Source organism: Watersipora subatra, chromosome 3 (genome assembly GCF_963576615.1).
Source record: "Watersipora subatra chromosome 3, tzWatSuba1.1, whole genome shotgun sequence".
In the NCBI taxonomy this organism is placed as follows: Eukaryota; Metazoa; Bryozoa; class Gymnolaemata; order Cheilostomatida; family Watersiporidae; genus Watersipora; species Watersipora subatra.
In genome coordinates this window covers 57,341,982-57,361,854 of record NC_088710.1, presented here as the reverse complement: position 1 = coordinate 57,361,854, position 19,873 = coordinate 57,341,982, and the positions used below count along the sequence as shown (strand labels likewise).

The 19,873-nt window shown below is 36.0% G+C and overlaps 2 protein-coding genes across 2 annotated transcripts in view; one reads left to right on the top strand and one right to left on the bottom strand.

Annotated features, from left to right (window-relative positions):
- Nucleotides 1–10,899, bottom strand: part of LOC137391186 (histone-lysine N-methyltransferase eggless-like) — a 44,850-nt gene extending 33,951 nt beyond the window's left edge. Inside the window, exons 1-5 of the mRNA XM_068077572.1 lie at nt 10,804–10,899; nt 3,746–4,045; nt 1,780–1,879; nt 1,339–1,573; nt 548–653 (exon numbers count right to left, since the gene is read on the bottom strand). Of these exons, the coding sequence (XP_067933673.1) occupies nt 548–653; nt 1,339–1,573; nt 1,780–1,879; nt 3,746–4,034 (730 nt within the window). The 5' untranslated portion in view covers nt 4,035–4,045; nt 10,804–10,899. The remainder of the gene's footprint in view (nt 1–547; nt 654–1,338; nt 1,574–1,779; nt 1,880–3,745; nt 4,046–10,803) is intronic.
- A 4,032-nt stretch (nt 10,900–14,931) lies between these two features.
- LOC137391579 (uncharacterized) lies at nt 14,932–19,356 on the top strand. Its single transcript, XM_068078091.1, has 4 exons — nt 14,932–15,036; nt 15,411–15,997; nt 16,593–16,697; nt 18,724–19,356. Exons 2-4 carry the CDS (start codon nt 15,421–15,423, stop codon nt 18,819–18,821), a joined length of 780 nt encoding a protein of 259 aa, XP_067934192.1. The 5' UTR covers nt 14,932–15,036; nt 15,411–15,420; the 3' UTR covers nt 18,822–19,356.
- The last annotated feature ends 517 nt before the right edge of the window (nt 19,357–19,873 follow it).

Here is a 19,873-nt window from a genome sequence, read left to right as displayed (position 1 = left end):
TTTTGCAAGTGCGGCAAGATAAATTAAGGGTAAGATCAAATTTGAAGAATCGCCCGACTTGACACTTTACGTTATACAGAATTTTTTACGAAGAAGGAAGCAAAAACTTCACATAAATTATTTACGTTATCTGGAATTTATGTTATAGGAACGTCTACTGTAGAGATATCCCTATGTATCATTTTCTCTTCAAAGTGTGTCAAGAGAGAAAATGATATTTCTAAGGATAGCTACGAGATTCTCACTACTTAAATCGAATTTGAGAACTTGCACCGACTTGATACTTTATACTTGATACTTTATACTTGATACTTTATACTTGATACTTTATACTTGATACTTTATACTTTATACTTGATACTTTATACTTGATACTTTATACTTGATACTTTATACTTGATACTTTACTTTATATAGAATTTTGTACGTAGTACAAAGCAAAAACTTTATTTAAATTCTTAACATTAACTGGAATTTACGTAATAAGAGGTTTAAGTTATAGGAGTGTCTACTGCACTGAATTAAGGGCAGATATTAACGAGAATACCTATCACACGAGTGCCACGCATAGCTGATCTAGCAGGCGGGTCCTCATAAGCAACTTCATATCGCTTGACCACCTTTGACAGTCTGTCCATTTTCACTCTGTAGTACTGTAAACATGGTCAAGAAATATACACAGAGTTATAGTCTGACACCCACGTAAGTAATTCAGATATCGACTGCTGACGTTCAGTTTTTAGATAGCCTGCTTTGTACACTGACTTGTTTGTCTGAAGAATACATAAACTTAAATGCGTCTAGTAACCTGCTGTGCTGCTGGTAGAGTTGAGCGAACATGAGCACCTTGTAGGAGCAGCGTGTACAGTAGTCAAGCAGTTAGGAATACTCGTACTACCGTTACAATATCACCGATCGTAAGTCCAGCAGAAGTATAAGTTACCGGTAAATATACAACTGAAGAACCATGTGACTGAACTAGGAGATTATCGACCAAAAAAAATTTGTCAAAAGAAAATTTTATTTTATGACAATCTGCACCATTACACGAACTGAAAGTGAGGCAGTTCAATATTATAGGCACTAAAAGAGGCTGAGAGCACAACTCTTACATCTTAATATCATTGACTGTTGGCCTCGCTACGAATGAGGAGCTGTTTGTCGACCACTGCATACAACAAAGAGCTATGGGATATTACGAGATTGAATCAGAGATTGGTGGATCTACTCGAGCGTCTTTTTGCAATTTGGTACAAAGTGACACCCGATAAGTTCTAGACTGAAGCACCACCAAACACTTACACCCGCAACAGTTGAGAGAAAGGTGTAAGTAATTACCTCATCAGCGGGCTGTCCAGTAGGACTAGGATATATCTCGGTGACAAAGGCCTTTCGCCAAAGGTCTCCGTTCTTCACTGCGTAACACATAGAGCCAACAGCTATCCTTTTATTAGCCGGGGGAATCTCTCGCTCCTCGATAATCTCTATATCGTCATCCGTTTCAACAGACGTATTTGCGCTAGTCACTCGGGCTTGACTGGCCTGACTCAAGCTGCTTGCAGCTTTCAGCTCTCTAATAAACGTAAAAACAAATTCATTATAAACAAGAAAGAAAGCAGTAAAAATTAAAAAAATTGCTGACAAAGTACTACAATATAAAAATAAAACATGTCAACTCTCACAAATAATAATTAAGTTTTGAATGCTGACAGACAGGTTAATGCAAAAAAGGGGCAGACATGCGTCACCTAAAACAAAAAAGACAAACTGACTCCTTACTTGGCTTTACGTTGCTGGCAGACAGCTTCATATTCTATACGAAACAGTTCAAGCTCTCGTTCAAGCTCAACGATTAGTTTCTCCCGCTCCCTGTTCTCATCTGTAGAGACATGAGAACAATCGTATAAATGGAAAATACTTGATTGATGACAAGAATACTTCAATAACCATTAGATTACTATAAAAGTATAAAACATTTGATTGAATGCCATCTCTATTTGATCGGCACTATGGAAGAAGGGTTAAAAAATAGAGCGCCACCCTTGAATTGGAATGCACTTCCATTTGACCGATACTTTGACATTCTTTGATCTTTACGAATCCACAATACAACTGATCAGTAGAAAAGTGCCCAGAAAATCGTATTAATATTGAATCGTTTAAATCAATAACAATTAATTCTCTCATTGTCCAACTCGAAGGCTATTCATTTGTTTTGAGTTAAAACTTTGAAAGCAACACCATAGAAATAATTAGTAACTGTATGAGGCTAATAGTAGTTTCTAGTTTGACGCGGTCTTGATTTTTCGAAGTATGGGAACAATGGTTTATATTTACGATGGTATATGAACGACTAGTTTTAAGCTAAAAGTTGTGCTTAGTGAGTAAAAATTTTTACACATTGCATTTGTGCAAAATGCAACGTGTAAAAGTTTTGCAGTGATAGAAAAATTGCTCCAATGCTAATATCGATTAGTTCAGCAGTGCAAAAAAAGTTGAGGTCAGAAGACATTGTGGAAGGTATAGAACAATCAGAAGATGTTCCTTCCATCGAAAGCAAAAATCAGAACGCAACTGGCTGAGCAACTGATGCAAATATTTTTGTTTTTTAAAACGTTAACTTTTGTTTCTGCATGTATTATTATAAGTATTGTTAGTTTGTCACTTGTTCATGAATACATATTTTTACCACTTGATGGGTTATCATTATATAACTTACAAATTTGCAGATTTATAGCATATTATTTGATAGCATCTTTGCGGTAATATGAACTTACAGTGGATCAACGCTCATGAATCCTCTTCTATTACACAAAAAAGCTAGTTTTGGCTGCAAACTTCAGCAAACATACCAATGACTGCAATGAGCTTTTATGCAACATGTTAAAGATAATAGATACAAAATAAAAATATGTCTTAAAATCTAAAATGAAATAAAAAGTGAAAGCTTCAACAAATTTCAAAGCAGAACACAGGCTATATTATCGAAGATTAATTGCGAGCAATATATATCAACTGGTAGACTGGTAGAGATATTTTACGGCTTTTAAATCCATATTTATTAAAATATTTTTGAAAAGTTAGAAGTTAACAGATTTACTGCATCCAAAAAAGTTAATGTCGCTCCCAGAAAAAGAGTGCAATTATTTATATAAGCGACATTCGTGTCGCCCCCAAAAGGGCTTTTATCTTTCTAAAATTCTGACAAGCCATTTGAGAAATACAATGCCAGCATCTATTTGAACGCCACCTCTATTTGACTGTCACTATAGAGGACGGGTTGGAAAATAGAGTGCCATGGCGTTCAATTAGAGGCTTTATCGTAGTTGTGTAACTGGTCAATCCGTTAAAGCATCTACAAATTGTCAATCTTTCTGGTCTGAAATTATCAGCACGACACATTTACAATATGTAGTCTATCTTCATTTTTCTACGGTTGATCTTTATGAGCTGTGTGATAACTTAAGTTTGTAGATTATCTTAGGCAAAAAAGCTGTCGAGTAAAACAGAATTCTTAGCATAAATAGTTGGCAGCCAGTGATGAGATGCTGCTCGAGTAGCTTTTTACAGACTGCGGCTATGCTGATTTTACCCTCAAATTTTTAATAAATCTTACAGCATAATTCTGAACCATTTTCATACTGATAGTAGAACAATCTAAAAAAATATCCTAGACAGTAGCAAATTTCTAGGCAAATTCTACATGAGAATCATCCCAAAAAGAACATGAAGTAAGAGGGCTAACCTTCCTCTTTTTCTAACATTTTGGCCCACTCGTTTAACATAACATCTGTCTTTTCCGCATAGGCCCGTGTTTCCACATCCTCAAGCACTACTTCTTTAATGAGAGTACATAACTCCTCTTCAGTGCCACGGAAAACAAACTTAACATCATCCTTCTCAAACAAGGCAGGGTCAATGTTTCCACCGGTGTCTTTGGCTGTTTGATGTATTTCTCTCACTGCCTCAGCAATGGCCATATTAGATTTGCCTACAGTTTTAGTCTCTGGAGAATCGTAGTCTACTTCCATCATGAATCGTATTACTGCAAAAAAAAGTGCAAAGCTCTGAACTAGCTGATGCATGCTGAACTAGGTGACAAGCGGATTTATCAAAGAACGAAGCATTCACAACATCATTGGAAGGTATTGGGCTTCATAATAGGAAAATAGGCACAGCTGATGGACTGGTAATTATGGAACAAATAATGATAGGAGGTAGATGTTAGCAGTCTTTCATTTTATGAGAATGTATTACAATATGTTAGAAACAAATTTAGTGGTAAAGTTGTAGTGAGATTACAGATTGTATCAGCAATACAAGAATATTCTAAGTTAAACATAGAGAACCAGACCCAGAGTTGAACTGTTTGCACTGAAAGGCTACTTATGATCAGGTCTATGGAAAAATATATTTCGATAAATGAATAACTAAGCTATAAATAGTATATACTGTTTAAAGACAAAAAAATCTTAATGGAGCAGTACAACAGCCTTCTCTTTAGCGTTAAAACAAGATTATGTGGACTAACAAGGTATCCTTGCGACACTATTATTAACGCTTATTTATGTGTTGCAAAAGAATACAGTTGCAAATACAAAATGTACCAAATATTTAAAACAGTATGGTTTATAAAAACAACATTTTGTATTGAAATAAGTGTGTTGCATAAAGTAAATTGCATACAAACAATGCAAGAGAAAATAAAAACCTGCTACAATAAGCGCCTACCTGGTTTTTCAGAGTTAGCATGATTTTAACAAAAATATCAATTTTAAAAATGTTATACGAATTCCAACATCAAATTTTTTTCACTACACGAAATCAAAAATTCTTCCATGCAACAAAACCATATATTCCAGTTCATACTTTAAAACTTTATGAGCTATGACTGAACTACTTTGCCCGTATTCAAGGTTTGATTTTCTGATTTTTTTGTTAAAACAAGGTTTTACCACTTTGTTCATATTAAGACAGCTAGGCCAAGCAAGCCTCTAACTCTGAAAATTCTAGTTGGTAGTAACTGCTAAAACCTTTCTTGATACTTTAGCTTAAATGAAGTGGTGTGAGAGTGCACAAAATGACACCACATATAAATTTCAGGATGCAAAGCTTGAATATTTCGTTGTAGTCGATAGCAAAAATATAGGCCTACTTTCTGAAATCAATGATATACAGCCCCCAATATGGGGGGCTGTATATCATTGCCATACCTGCCAACTCTCACGCATTGGGCGTGAGACTCACGCATTGGGCGTGAGACTCACGCAATCACCCCAAAGAAAAAATGAAAGTGCGTGAGATTTTGGCCCCAATTCACAATTTTATATATACTATCGTTGATACATCAATTGCCCCAAAACCAAATCTCACGCATTGCCCCACTCTTGGTTTGGCAGGTCTGATCCCCAGGGCTGATACTCTGAAAAAAACACCCACCTGGATAGGCCCAGACTTGGATATTGTACCCCCAATCACCTGGTTGGTCAATTTGAATTTGGATTTTGTACCCCCAATCACCTGGTTGGTCAATTTGAATTTGGATATTGTACCCCAATCGCCTGGTTGATCAATTTTAAATACACCTCCTAAACACTGGAGTTTCTTAGAGGGCGTCCAGGTTCCACGCCCCGCTAAACATCCAATATGATTCATTGCATTAATAAAAAAAATAAAGCTACAAACAAAATTTTCAATTTTATTTAAATACGTTTTAATTTCGGATTTTTTGTTTGTTTAGTAGGCTACTGCAAAAACGATCGTTATTTCTTCTGCAGGCGGCTTATTTTTTTGTTGCTAACAGAGACAAACTTATTGTAGCTTACTATTAGCAACAAATTAAACAAAAAAGGCAATTAGCTAACCATAAATCATTTTATATAAACCGTTCGTGTGACGGCATAATAGTTGCTCTGCCCACTAACGTCAGTATCGAAAAACGACAAAATGTCGCTATGCCTGCAAAAGGTTAATAAAACTGATTCCAAACAACCATCAGGTCATCATTTTCATTTACAAAGAAAAACATAATGAATATCAATGAAATAAATATCATTCATTCTGAAGGCGTTGTTGTTTTCTTAATTCTATATATAAAATAAAGATTTCTCTCTCATTCTGAATATATTGCTAAAGGGTTGCTAAGATGATGCAGTGTCGACTGTCTCTTTTCCCTTCCTTTCCTGTTAGCAAGCAAGCAGCAGCAATCTGCTTTAAAATGAAGACGGGAATTTCGGTCTAGGTCTAGGTAAAACTCGAGCCTTTAGACCCCGCTCGCGGGTAAAAGAAGGCCTTCAAAATGTCTGTCAAAAATTCGATAAAATTTCATGGCTTTCCTCGCAGGTTGCGGGAAGTCCTGGGCATAAAACTATATTGATAAAAACTCGAATTTGACTCAATGGCGGGGGGTTCCCCGTTAGTTGTTGACCTTGTATTATGATCATGAATTGTATCTTGTAAATGCTTAAAACTATCAACAAAAGAACTGTGCTTGCTATTTGTTAAAATTTCTAGCATCAATGTCATGCGAGCATTCTTACGCCTTGCCTCCAACAGTTCTAGATCTAAAAACTGCCTTGCTTCCGTAACACTCTGTTTTCCCCTCAAATCTGAAATAAAACGCACAGCCCTTCGCTGCACATTCTCCAACGATGTTATCTGCCTAACTAAATGAGGGTCCCATACCTCACCTGCATATTCCATTATAGGTCTACACAAGGTGAGGTATGCAACCCTCTTCACCTTTCTGGGGGCCTTAAAAAGCACATGCCTCATCATACCCAACCTCTGAGAAGCCTTTGCCGTCACCGAATCAATCTGCAAGTCCCAACTAAAATCACTAGTAATTTCAACTCCAAGATATTTAAAAGCTGATACATTCTCTAACGCTACTCCTCCTAAAAAATAATCCACAGAACTATCAAGACCGTTCTTACCAAACCTGACTATTTGACACTTACCAGTGTTAAACACCATACCCCAATGCTCAGCCCACCTTTCCAACAAAAACAAATCTTCCTGGAATTTTTGGGAACTATCTAAGCTGTTAACCGGGCAATAAAGAAGGGCATCGTCCGCAAAAAGTCTTATTGTCGATGTCTTTATAATGCTACAAATGTCATTAATGTAAACTAGAAAAAGAGAGGGCCCCAGCACGGAACCCTGAGGAACACCAGAAGTTACTGCAAGAGAACCAGACGCTGCTCCCTCTACAACCACTCTCTGCATTCGGTCTGCCAAAAAATGTGCTATCCATCTAACTACTGCTGAGTCAATACCAATAAATAACAGCTTTTCAATTAAGAGACCGTGAGGTACTCGATCGAAAGCTTTCGAAAAATCCAACACTGCAGCGTGTACCGAGTCATTTCCATCCACCATTTTCATAATGTCATCTACTGTTGTGACAAGTTGGGTAGTGCATGAGAGACCCTGTCTAAATCCATGTTGGTTTGGGTTGAGCGTTACATTAAGATGCTGATTAATATTGCTTAGTACTATATGTTCTAAAAGTTTGCATGCAATACATGTAAGTGAAACTGGTCTAAAATTACTGGGGCTGTCTCTCGAGCCTTTTTTAAAAATTGGTACTACGTTTGCCGCCTTCCAGATATCAGGCAGCTGGCCAGTATTAAGAGAATGTTGAAAGATAAGAGCTAAAATCTGACTAGTGACCACCACATCAAGACTGAGGTCCTCTTTCCTCAGCTGGTCAGGGCCTGGGGCCTTTCCGGTCTTCAGACCAATTAACAATTTCCTCACCCCCTCACTAGTAATTGTAATCGGACAGTTCCCTTCAGCCCAAAGCGGCTCTGAGCATGAACTGCTCCCAGAAAAAACACTCTGAAAATACTTGTTAAAAATCTCTGAAGTCTCAAAAGCTGATTTACCCTTAAAAATAACAGAGCCATGGCAGCTCTTCCCACTTTTCCTTCTATAAAATGAATAGAAAGGCTTGCTATCTCCCAAACTCAGTGGTTTGAATAATATTCTATCATAGTGGTCATATTCCATTTTCCTAAAGAGCTTTTTGTTTTGGCGCCTAGCCTGTTTGTACTGTTGTAGGTCTGTGTCCAGGCCACTTTTCTTGAATTTGTCATACAATTTTCTTTGCGATCTTACACATTTCCTGGCAGAATCATTAAACCATACGGGCTCGTCTTTGTTTCTGATCTTTTTTGTGCATTTAGGTACATAGTTACTGACTGCTTCTTTCAAGTCCGTTTCAAAGATTTGCCATGTTGTGTTTATGTTTTCTTCATTTTGAATAGCGTTTGACACTTTAGAAAGTGTTTTCTCTAGAGCCAGAGTGATAGCTTCAAAATTTGCCTTAGCGTATATTTTAAAAGAATCATTATGCTTACTATTTGGCCTAAATTCCCTGATTTTTATATTTATGCCTACCATGTAATGGTCACTTAGTCCAGGATTGATCACATTCAAATCTGTAAAAAGGCTGTCATTATTAGTAAGGATTAGGTCGAGTGTATTGCCAAGTTGGTGTGTAGGCTCAGTCACGAGTTGGGTCAGGTGATGGGATAGCAGACTGCTCAAAAAAGATTTGTGAAGTGTTTTGTTGTGAGATCCAGAACGAACTTGACCTATAATCCAGTCTATGTCAGGCAAGTTAAAATCACCTGAAACAAATATAGTAGATTTAGGAAATCTTGACACTACTTGTCCCAGTAGATCGTCAAGTGGATCAATTGTTTGTCTGATAAAAGACGGTGGGATGTAAAGGCACAAAATTATCAAATCTAGGCCACTATCAACGCATTCTATTTTTACACAAACTACTTCTATTGGAAAATATGTACCCTCTAGGTGGATCTGGTGGTGATTAATACATGGTGAAAGGGCAATCATAACTCCTCCGCCATGGCAATCTCGATCACATCTATAAATACACTTTTGCGATGAGCTCAAAATCATTTCATTATTGAAAGACGAATCAATATGTGTCTCTGTAATGCATAGTATATCATATTCCGATGCTAAAACTTCTATTTCATTCAGTTTACCCTTCACTGACCTTGCGTTTGCTAAAAGAAGGCTTATTGGTCTACTTTCACTATTTTTTTTTTGATTATTTTGTAACGATTTGTAGAATTTTCTGCTCTGATTTTCTTTAACGTCTGGTATAACTGAAAATCCTCCTCTCTTTCCTCTTTCGACATATCTAGCTTTGCAAAAATACCCCCCTTCTTAAAGCTGTTGATTCTTCTCACTATTTCCCATTTGTCCTCCCTAGACTCTGTGCATATTTTGATAGGTCTTGGTTTCTTATCTTTCAAGTCAGATTCTTCACTTATCCTACCTAGCCTATACATGTTCTTCTTTTCAATTACTTTTGAGAGATGACATTCTGAAAAGAGCTTGTTTATTTCTTCAACAGTTTCCTGTTTGGTGTTGAACTCTTGGAGTCCAAAAAGAATCAGGTTTTTGTCTCTAGCTTCTTTTTGTTCGTTTTCATTTTTCACAAGTGTTTGTTTTGCAGCACTAACAAGAACTTTTGTGTTCCTTTCGATATCTTGTACTGCTGCTGCATATGTTTTTTTTATAGCCTCAACTTGAGGTTCAAGACTACCAATAACCAAGGACTTGATTTCATCCAAACTTTTCTCGATATTATCTAGCTGGGGATTACTTTGAACAAAAACTTCTCCCTTGCTGCATACCTTACAGGCCCACTTGGCACCTTTAGGCTCCAGCCTCGACAGCAGCTCAGCTTCCTCTTTGCTCAAACTAGCACATCTATAGTGAAACCAAAACTGACAAAAATCGCATTGAATTAAATTATCTACTTCATCTTTCAGTTTGTTTTTACATTTACCACACTGACTATCCAACTGAATCAAACCACTGCCTCTGGAAGTCTTAGCCTTAACCATTCTATCACTGAGATTTAATAAAACAAAATTAAAAATCAGGACTTTAAAATAAAACAAAGAGCTGTCCCACTCAGTGTCTACCACTAGTCACAGCAGTGCCTGAAGCGGCCAAGCTGCCTTCCTGCTAACTTCAAAACAATATAAAAGTGATATGGTAGTATAAAATATGTACAAAAAGGGGTAAGAAAGTAATAAAAGGGATAAATATTCATAAAAGTTGAAGAAAAATTTGTAAAATCTGAGAAGCTCTCAATTGGAAGGAATTGCAAGCTCTCAAAGCGGTGCAATTCCTTGGTAATACTTTGGCTGAATAAAACCTTAATGAGCATGGGCCCTTGTACTGGCTTGCTTGTGGAAACACCCCCTAAAGTAGCAAATTCACTGACAGTGCCCCATGGTCTGAAAACCCCCCTAAAAACGTGATTTAGGGCCGAACCTAATGGGCCTTTTAGGAGGGAGTATCAGCCCTGGGGTCTGATCATTGCTGAAATTGAGTATTCACTTCCAACCGAAAATCTTTTCAGCAAAACATTTCACTCTTCAAATAAAATTTAAATATGACAATAAAAATCTACAACCGTATATGAAAACACTCTTGTCATTAAGCCTTACACATATAGTTGAATATCCTCTAAAGATAGATGTTACTGCAAGGCCAAGTATAGCATATTTCTCATAAAATTCCAATTTCTTCCAACTCAGAAATAAAAAACACCATAATAGCATTATATATTACTATGTGCCAATAACTCTGTTTAAAACAGCTTTTAAAAGCAGTAATAAATAAGATAAAGTACTCTGACACAAAAGGGGTATATTTTTCTCTAGGCAAGTAAAAATTTGTATAGCCTAAGCTCAAACAATTCGAGTTGTCGTAGGTTTCACTAATGTGTTGTCAAATAACTGTTCCTACCTTTATAGACCAAGCGCAATACAGATGCTAATGTAAACAAACTACAGTCTGTTTTATGATATTTAATGGAGTTTTGAAATATTTTGCAGCGCGACAAGATTTGTTACATTGACCGTTAGATTAGTTAAATTCTAAAACCTGATACTACGTTAACGTTTATTTATCACGATTTTGACGATCCACGTTCGGGACAAATAACATGTCTCTTGGCATTTTTGCTATCTAGCCTGTTCACCCAACACTTGAAATAGAAGTCTGAACTAGTCGTGTTATTGTTAATCATGGATTATTGTACCCCAGCCTTCGCGAAACTGCATTTGTTTCTTAATGCTCGCAGTTGGTCTTTTGGTAACACTCTAATTGGCTACAAGCTTTTAAAAATCTTAGTTTTCTACAGATTCAGATTTTGTGCTAAAATACTAATTATATCTTAAATAAAATAGCACTTCATATCGTGCCAACAATTGACAAATTGTTGGCACGGCTGGCTAATGAGCAATGTCTTAAGTTTAAGAGGCGCTTCCCTTCGGGCCTAATACGTGTTCTAGTGTGTTCAAAAGAAGAAAAGAAGAAGAGAAAAAAACGAAATACCTTGTCATCTTTCGAAAAGAATCCAAAGTTTTAAAAATATATGTATGCAAAATAGAAAAAGCTAAAAAGCAACTCAGCGTAATCAAATATAACAAAGTTGAAGGGAAAATCCAGCGTATTACATCTATATATATATATTTATATATATATATATATACACATGTGTATATATATATATATATATATATATATATATATATATATATATATATATATATATATATATATATATATATATACACATGTGTATATATATATATATATATATATATATATACACACTATATCTTACATCTTCTTCATAGAACGTACTAGAGCCGGTTGCGGCAAGCGGCACGCCTCATATGTTGAGCAGTTGTTAACACTAGATAATATTGTAATTTATTGCCATATTAGCAAATAATTGTTGATGTGATGTACAGTTTTTAAATTCACGAACAGTCTTTGGTAAAAGCTGTTGTGATAAACAGACGTTCTTGCATATATAGTAGGAGGATCGCCTCTTCCAGCAGCTCGTGTGACAGTCATACTAACTCGGTCCTGCATTAATTCATCATAGGAGGTAATTAATGAGTTGTGATTCTGGTCAGAGGAGAGGAGTCGCATTAGCAGATTTTGTCTACTGACCTTCCGTATTTCACATAGTGTTTGCATATTTAAAGTATCTAAAGCTTTGGTGATGCTATCTCTTCCTTTCAGTTTACATATAAAACGTAGTGCGTTGTTTTGCACCATTTCAAGTTCATGTTGTAGTAGCTTAGTAGAAGGGTCCCACACAGTGGAGGCATACTCAATATGTGGCCTGCAAAGACTAGTATATGCTAAGAGTTTGGCCTTTTCAGGAGCTTCATATAGCACACGCTTAATCATGCCTAACTGCTGTCTCGCCCTTCTGGCTTTGGAGTCTATGTTTGTCAAACTTCAGGTTAGATTGTAGGATAACACTTAGGTATTTGGTTTCTTCAACTATTTCTAATTGTTCAGTGTCTAGGAAGTATTCAGCTGAGGGAGAGTTATTTTTGTCATTAAAAACCATGACAGAGCACTTAGATACATTAAATAGCATTTTCCATTTGTTAGCCCATGATTCCAGGGCATTAATGTTTACCTGAAATCGTTGTTTATCAGCATGGCAGTTTACGGGTTGGTATATCAAGGTGTCATCTGCAAATAAACTATTAATTAGTTTATTTGCAGATAAACTATTAATTTTAGTTTATATTAATGACTTGCTGGGGCAAGTCATTAATATAAACTAAAAACAGTGTGGGACCTAGCACTGATCCCTGTGGAACTCCAGATGTCACAGCTAGTTCATCGGATTTGTGTCCATCAACTACCATCCTTTGTTTTCTGGCCATTAGGAAGGCATGTATCCACATAAGAATTTTATCATCTATGTCAGATATACTGGATAACTTGTTCATCAAGAGTTGGTGAGGTACTTTGTCGAAGGCCTTTGCAAAGTCTAATACTATGGTGTGAGTGGTGTCTCCCTGGTTGGTACCTACTATATATATATACACTATATATATATATGTAAATACATGTATATATATATATATTTCTTCACGTTAAACCACGTCAGGGTGTAAAAGATGTGCTTCAGATAAATGCCAATATAAACAACTTTAGGTCAAGTTTCAAAACCTATATTCATATTTAGCATTTATTCAGACCAGTAGGCAAGTTCAGCCTGACTTGTGTGGAAGCGCAGCCCTCCCCTGCTCTGTGTGGCTGGTTTTTGTTTTGCTGATTTCATTGAGTTCTCTGATAGATTTTGGTAGAAAGCTAATGTCGGTTGGCCCAGACACTGAGCCCTAGTTTTGATGAAGTTGTCTGGTTGACTCATAATTTCATTAAATTAACAACACATTAAATGTTTAACAACCAGCCCTAGCAACAGTAAGATTGTCTATGGACATATTGTTTATGGTTAGAGCACTATTTTATATGTCAATAATTGTAACAACCTATAATTTTTTCTTTAGGTACTTTTTACTGCCTATCTCGTGTTTTAGCTCCAGCTGCATTGTTAACATTTGATGCATCATTCGATTTGGCCAAATTTTGATGCTGTACTTCTGTATCATTGAATGCAATAATAGTTCTTTTGGACTACCAGACACCACAGGCTGTGAATTTTGTTTGAGATCACTGTATAGTATCTGTTGTACAACTCTAACACTTTTGAATCTTAATTTTCTTATTCAAACGAAATTCACAGTATCAGCACAGCCTCTTTAAATTTTGTTCTTTTTTGCAGATTATTCACCACTTTTTGAGTGGTCATCTTCTGCTTAAATTTAAAATTGTAAAATGACATTCTAACGGTTGGAGTGTGTCGATATTCAAGTAAGACCAAGTTGTAATTCTCCATTCATTTTATGTTACATGTGAGTGTATGATGGTTTTATTTACCCTTGTAAGTTGGTTGTTTAGTTCAATGTGTATGCATTTAAAACGGGGCAAAATAAAAGTTAAGCTTGTTTATTATCAGAATACATTTGTTATGTTATGCTGCATTTCATACAGGTTTAAGCATGTGTTAACTACAGTAGGTGCTGTGTGCTTGGTACATACATTCATAGTAGTCAAAAAGAAGCAAATCCAATTAGATGTTCTCCCATTTTGTTGAACAAAAGTCCCATTCCAATTTTGTTTAGATTTTTTTCAAAGATTTGGATTCTGTATGCAATTATACCTCTAGAGTGCACTTGGTACACCATTGAATGTGCATCATGCGCTATTTGGGGCAAGACACTGCCATTCGGGACTACTTACAGGAGTTTTGTGGGCCCATGAGTTGTAGTTTCTTGACTGTGCGTGTTTACACCTGTTTAAAAGTTTCATTTCTGTTTTTGACCACGTGTGCTTTTCTAATAGCTGGTCATTTTTACCAAACAATCACACTTTGAATTTCTATTCAACTATCGAGTTTGCTTAGCAAATTGATTCTTTCTGGCCAAAATAAGGCATTATGTAAATTTTTATAAAAATTAGGATTGATAACATTTATATATTTTGTAAAAAACTCGGAGTCAATCAGAATTTTGTGATATTTTATTACACCGTTTACTAATATGAAAATGGGCTTCAACTTGCTATAACCTGTACCTATGTCATTGGCTTCTGGGGATGTTGCATCGATTTGAATTACTTTGACAATTGACTAGACACGCAAAATTATGTTTAGTATCACAAAGATTGAGCATAAATCAAATAAGCACAGCGTTAAGCAAATATGTGTTACTTATAGAATGTGGCATACTTAAATTGTGATACATTTAAACAAAAAAGAACAGACAGCAGAGAGTGAGCGCTTGCGCTAACCAAACCACCTAATTGAATATAATTATGGGTTATGTTCATAAAACTAGACTTAATAGTAAAATTGGAATGCTTTTATCTTAAAAAAAATCATGCCAAATTTTAATCTACCGTAATACCATTAGCAATAATTAGTAGCTACTACTAACAGTAGTAGCTGTTCTTGCACCAACTGGCGATGTCCAAGATTTCTCCCATTTTCAATCAGATATTCCGCAGATGGGCGTTTAAGAGGTTGGATCTCAGCAACTTGATGAAGTTCTGAAACCAAATATTTTTAGTGATCTGGCGGAAGGTATGGAGCATATGCGTGTGAATTTTCAACGAAATTAATTGCAAAAAAATGTTATGCTGACTAACATACACACATGCATGCTCGCTCGTGTGCTCACGCACGCACACACAATGTTTATGCAGGATGTATTAATATAGGTTATGTTAACTCTTAATTTTATTTTAATAGAAAATTAACTGCACATCTTGATTGTTGATATTATATAATCAACAAGCATTGCTGGTAATATTAACATGCTTGTTAGCAAATCTTGTTAGCATTTCAAAGCTTTTGCTACATAATTCTCATGCAACCCCTTTATAACCATTTGAGGTTTAATGAGAGCTTGATGTGTACAATACAGAATTATCACATAAATTTACCTATTTTTTACCAACTGTTTTTGTTCTAGGATAGCAACCATGCCTAAGTTTAGTGAAGAGCTTGCTAGCTTACTAACAGATTATATGGATGCTTGGAAACCAGCCAGTGCAGCATTCATGCAACTTCTAGACTCAACCGAACCTGACATGAGATATGCTCTTCTCATGACTGTCAGAGGTACCAAAATTAATGACACAGGAGTGACCGTAGCGGCTTACATCCACGATCTTGAATGTTTAAAAAGCATGTTTGAAGGCCTGACTCCGAAGCAAAAGTATGATATACTTAAGCTTACGAATGGATACGGCGCTACTCCTCCACTCTCCGCTGTCTGGAACAAGGGCAGCTATGACACAGCATACAGTACCATAGAAGTGTTAGACTACTTACTCAGTGACCTCTCCGCTGAGCTGCAGTTTGACATACTAAAGATGAAGAACACGGGTGGAAATACTGCGATTCATGTTGCTGTCAGGTTCAGCAATCCACTGGTGATTCAACGGATTCTGGTTGATTTATCTTCGGACCAGAAGGAGCGGCTGCTTGCTATGAAAAATAAAAAAGACACGACAGCAGCAGATAAATCAGTGCCGGCATTGTTTAGAGCTGTTCAAGGTAGTTATGTTACACCTGTTACATAACATATACCCTTTCAATCTGTTATAGCATCTGAAAACTGTTGATCTTTCTAGTCGGAAATCATAATATGTAATATTGTAGTATGTTGTTGTGATATTAAAAAGTACTAGGCATACCTTTATTTTCTCTGATTTTGCTTCCTAATAGTCACTGATTTCGTTAATGTGTTTGGGAAATTGCCTGCCAAGTATTTTAGAATGATTGCAACAGCACTTCAGTTGAACTTGTATATCAGTTTATTGCATTGGTTATATTTCCTTTATTACGAGCCAGTTTCTTTCACACGCTTTGTTCATAAATGTCGATGTGTAAATTCTTAGCAAACCCTCAATGGGGCACATTTCAGCTCAGCCAAGTAATTCTTGTCTGTTAACTCAATTTTAATAATTGGTAGTGTCTTGGAGCAAGTGCAAGATGCTACCAATTATTTCCTGTTATTTATCCAAATAAGGAGATAGTTTTATGTGAAAATCTCTCCACATAATCAGGACATTTATAAACAGTTGATTATTTAATAGCGGTTTCCTCTACTTCAGACATAGAAATCTAATAGCGGTTTCTTCTACTTCAGACATAGAAGTGATAAACCAAAGGCTCGCAGCACTCGAAGGGTCAAATGAAGAGTTAAAAGAACGTAATGCTGTGCTAGAGAGGGAGAGACACGAAATGACCCAATGTATGGCTGGTTCAGATTGTTTTAGGCCTCTCACTATTCCTGGTCATGATTTTTAGCACTTCACCAACTGTGTCAATCATCTGCTCCAGATACATTGTAGAGGGTGGGGACAGAGGGTGCAATGGTGTAGGGTAAAATGTATAACCATATCACATCTGGGGCTCGTTCAAGCAATGATTCTCACTAAGATGAATTTGAATGCTGTGATGTTACCGAGTGCGGTACAAGACAGTAACTACTAGTCATCAGCTGTACTACAGGATAGTTTAGGATGTCATAACAAAGTTTGTTAGCTCACTTCTCCCGTGTCATTATATTTGTTCGGATGTTAAATCCTTAGGAATCTTGTAGCTATATAGCTTTGACTGAATACTGTTTAAAGGTTGACTTGCAACGAAATTCACATTACAGTTATTTGATATCAAAAGATTCACCATGTCTTACTCTGTTGTGTTGTAGGTGCAAAATGTGTGGAAATGTGATTACAAGCTCTTAAAAGCTAAAAAACGAACAGTTAATCGCAGCCATACGAGACCGCCGTATTTTAGATTCTCTTTCCAAAACGGCTCAAATGTGACGTAGTTGTGAGAGATGGCTTCTGTTTACACTTTCATGCAACCTTATTCGTCGAAATATTTTTACAAACATACTTCACCCATTCAATAAAACTATGTCTATTGTTCTTACGCGTCTGTTTTATCGTTATTGTAATGCTGTCACTTTTAGCACTGATATCTTATAACTTACTGTAACAATTCGTTTAATTTTTTAATGTTAGCTCGAAGGAGTACATATCATTGTCTGATGAACATGACGAGCCTGTCACTCACCTGTGATAATCATAAAGTGCTGCAGAAATTATTTGCGAAGGATTGGATCACATGATCAGATTACGACTTGCCGATTCGACCAAGCCGAAACAAAACTGTAAAGTAGCGAGCATCTATATTTGATACGGGGTCTTCAGTAAAACCCGAAGTGTTTGTCATAAACTAGTGCTACGATAAGTTTTATATTGAGCTTTTTATTGCCTTTTAATTTACGTGAGAACATCACGTGACAAGACAATAACCAAACTGTAATGACAACGTCAGAGAAATAAAGAGATTCCAATCTACGGCGGCTTTTCGTTTTTGAGCTTTCAAGAACTTTTAATCACATTTCCACATATTTGGCACCTACAATACAACAGAGTAAGACATGGTGAATCTTTTGATACCAAATAACTGTAATGTGAATTTTGTTGCAAGTCAACCTTTAATATTGTTCAATTGCAACTGAGGAATTATGGACTGTTTGTACCAGAGATCAAATTAATAGATGCCAAGGAGAATGGAGATTGGGTGATCACAGTAATGGGGTGTATGAATGTGATCATTTGGGTCACACTCGATATTACGATTAATTCAAAAAACACATCCGCCTATATGTAATAGCATTGGCTACATCTAGGCCTATGAAATCACCATGAAATGTGTCTTTAATGTACACTGTAAGTTTGTATTCGTCCATTATTCTCCATAGAACACATTTATACTTGTTGTTATGCAATATATTCGTGGTTGTTTAGTTCTCTACGCAGTCCCTTCTAGGCAACTTTTCAATACTAACTTTGTTCTCTTTTCAAATCCTTAAGTATAGTGATCTTATGCATAATGTATATTATAGGTAATTGAACATGTTATAGAGATATATGATATATAAACATTTAAAAGGGTTAGCTGTGGTTTGAGACTATGCAATACTTAGCTAGTATCTCATTGCAAGTAGGACCTACATATAAATTTCACAACTTTCACATGCGGTAAATTGATGGAACTTTTTGCAAGAAAGATTGTATAATCGACTGACTTTTAATCAAGCACTTTTTGGTTGCCGTGGCATGGAATCATTCGCATAGATTAGAATTCATGCTAGCTTGTTATTCTGGTGGTACCAGTTAGAATTATGGAGAAATATCTGTTTTACTTGATATATATATATAACTCATATAGTGTTATTTCTTTATATTATTTCCAATGTTCAGTTATGCAGAAAATGTCAGAGCAACTGCACCAGCTGTCCGTTCAAGTAAACTCCCTCAGAGCCGTTGATGAGATGCCTGGTGTATCAACCATGAAATAATAGATGGCTGCTATTGTGACAAGAGATGACAATTACTAAATGCACAAAGACCAGCCACTCAATATAAAGCTTTACATATGTCTAAATAGTTGTCCATCTTTTGTATATTTTTAATTATCTCAGTATTATTTTATCGGTTAAGAATTTCTACCATCTATGCTGTTGTCCTGCTTATGACTGTCACTGCAATGTGAAGATGCTAGCAGTGTTAAAATCAGTGAAAAACTAGAAATCCCGTAATCATGATTTATGGATATCGCTGATTGCTTTGCCTAGATTATTCATGGTAGTTTTTAGCAAGACTTCTCTTTGTTTTGTATGATAATTTCTTTGATTGGTAGTCTAGCTTTGCCGTTTATGCTTGATCACACATTTTTCAGCTGGGTCTTACGACTGATTAAAAACACTTACCAAACCAATTATTTTTATGCGCAATGCCCATGGCTAGCAATACATTGTAGCTTGTTTTTATAGAGATTTATATTCTATTTTATTTATTCATGCTTGTTACCAGTAGATAAAAAAATTTCCTTTTTATGTATAACATATTAAGTATTTAACCCTTTCTTGCATGACGTCCTCATATGAGGACAAAATACTACATCCAATTTTTAAACTTAAAAATTAGAAGTTGTTTTTCCTTGTATCATTCAATCAATATTCTACAAATTGTTCTCTCCTGTTGTACTGTTATTGAGGTCATAAGAAGTAGGTCAAGGTCTGGAGAGAAATCTGAAGTCAGACAGCTGTGCAAAAGGTGAGTTTGCTAATTATCAGTGATTCTTTTGTTATTTCTTCAGTTCCTCTTCTTATTAGAAAAGTGTCTTTTTTTTCTGAGCTTGATCAGTCTTCCAGGTAAATGATTGAAACATAACAATGTTGTTCACAAGCTTGTAAAACTTTCAAAGTGGCTTAAATGAATTGTCCTCATTTGAGGACATCATGCAATAACTGAATGAAAATTCCATTATGCATAAATTCTTCACTAGAAATTTTGTTGATAATAACACTGTCTACATTGTTTTAGTCTTGCTGAAGTTTCTGCATCTCTC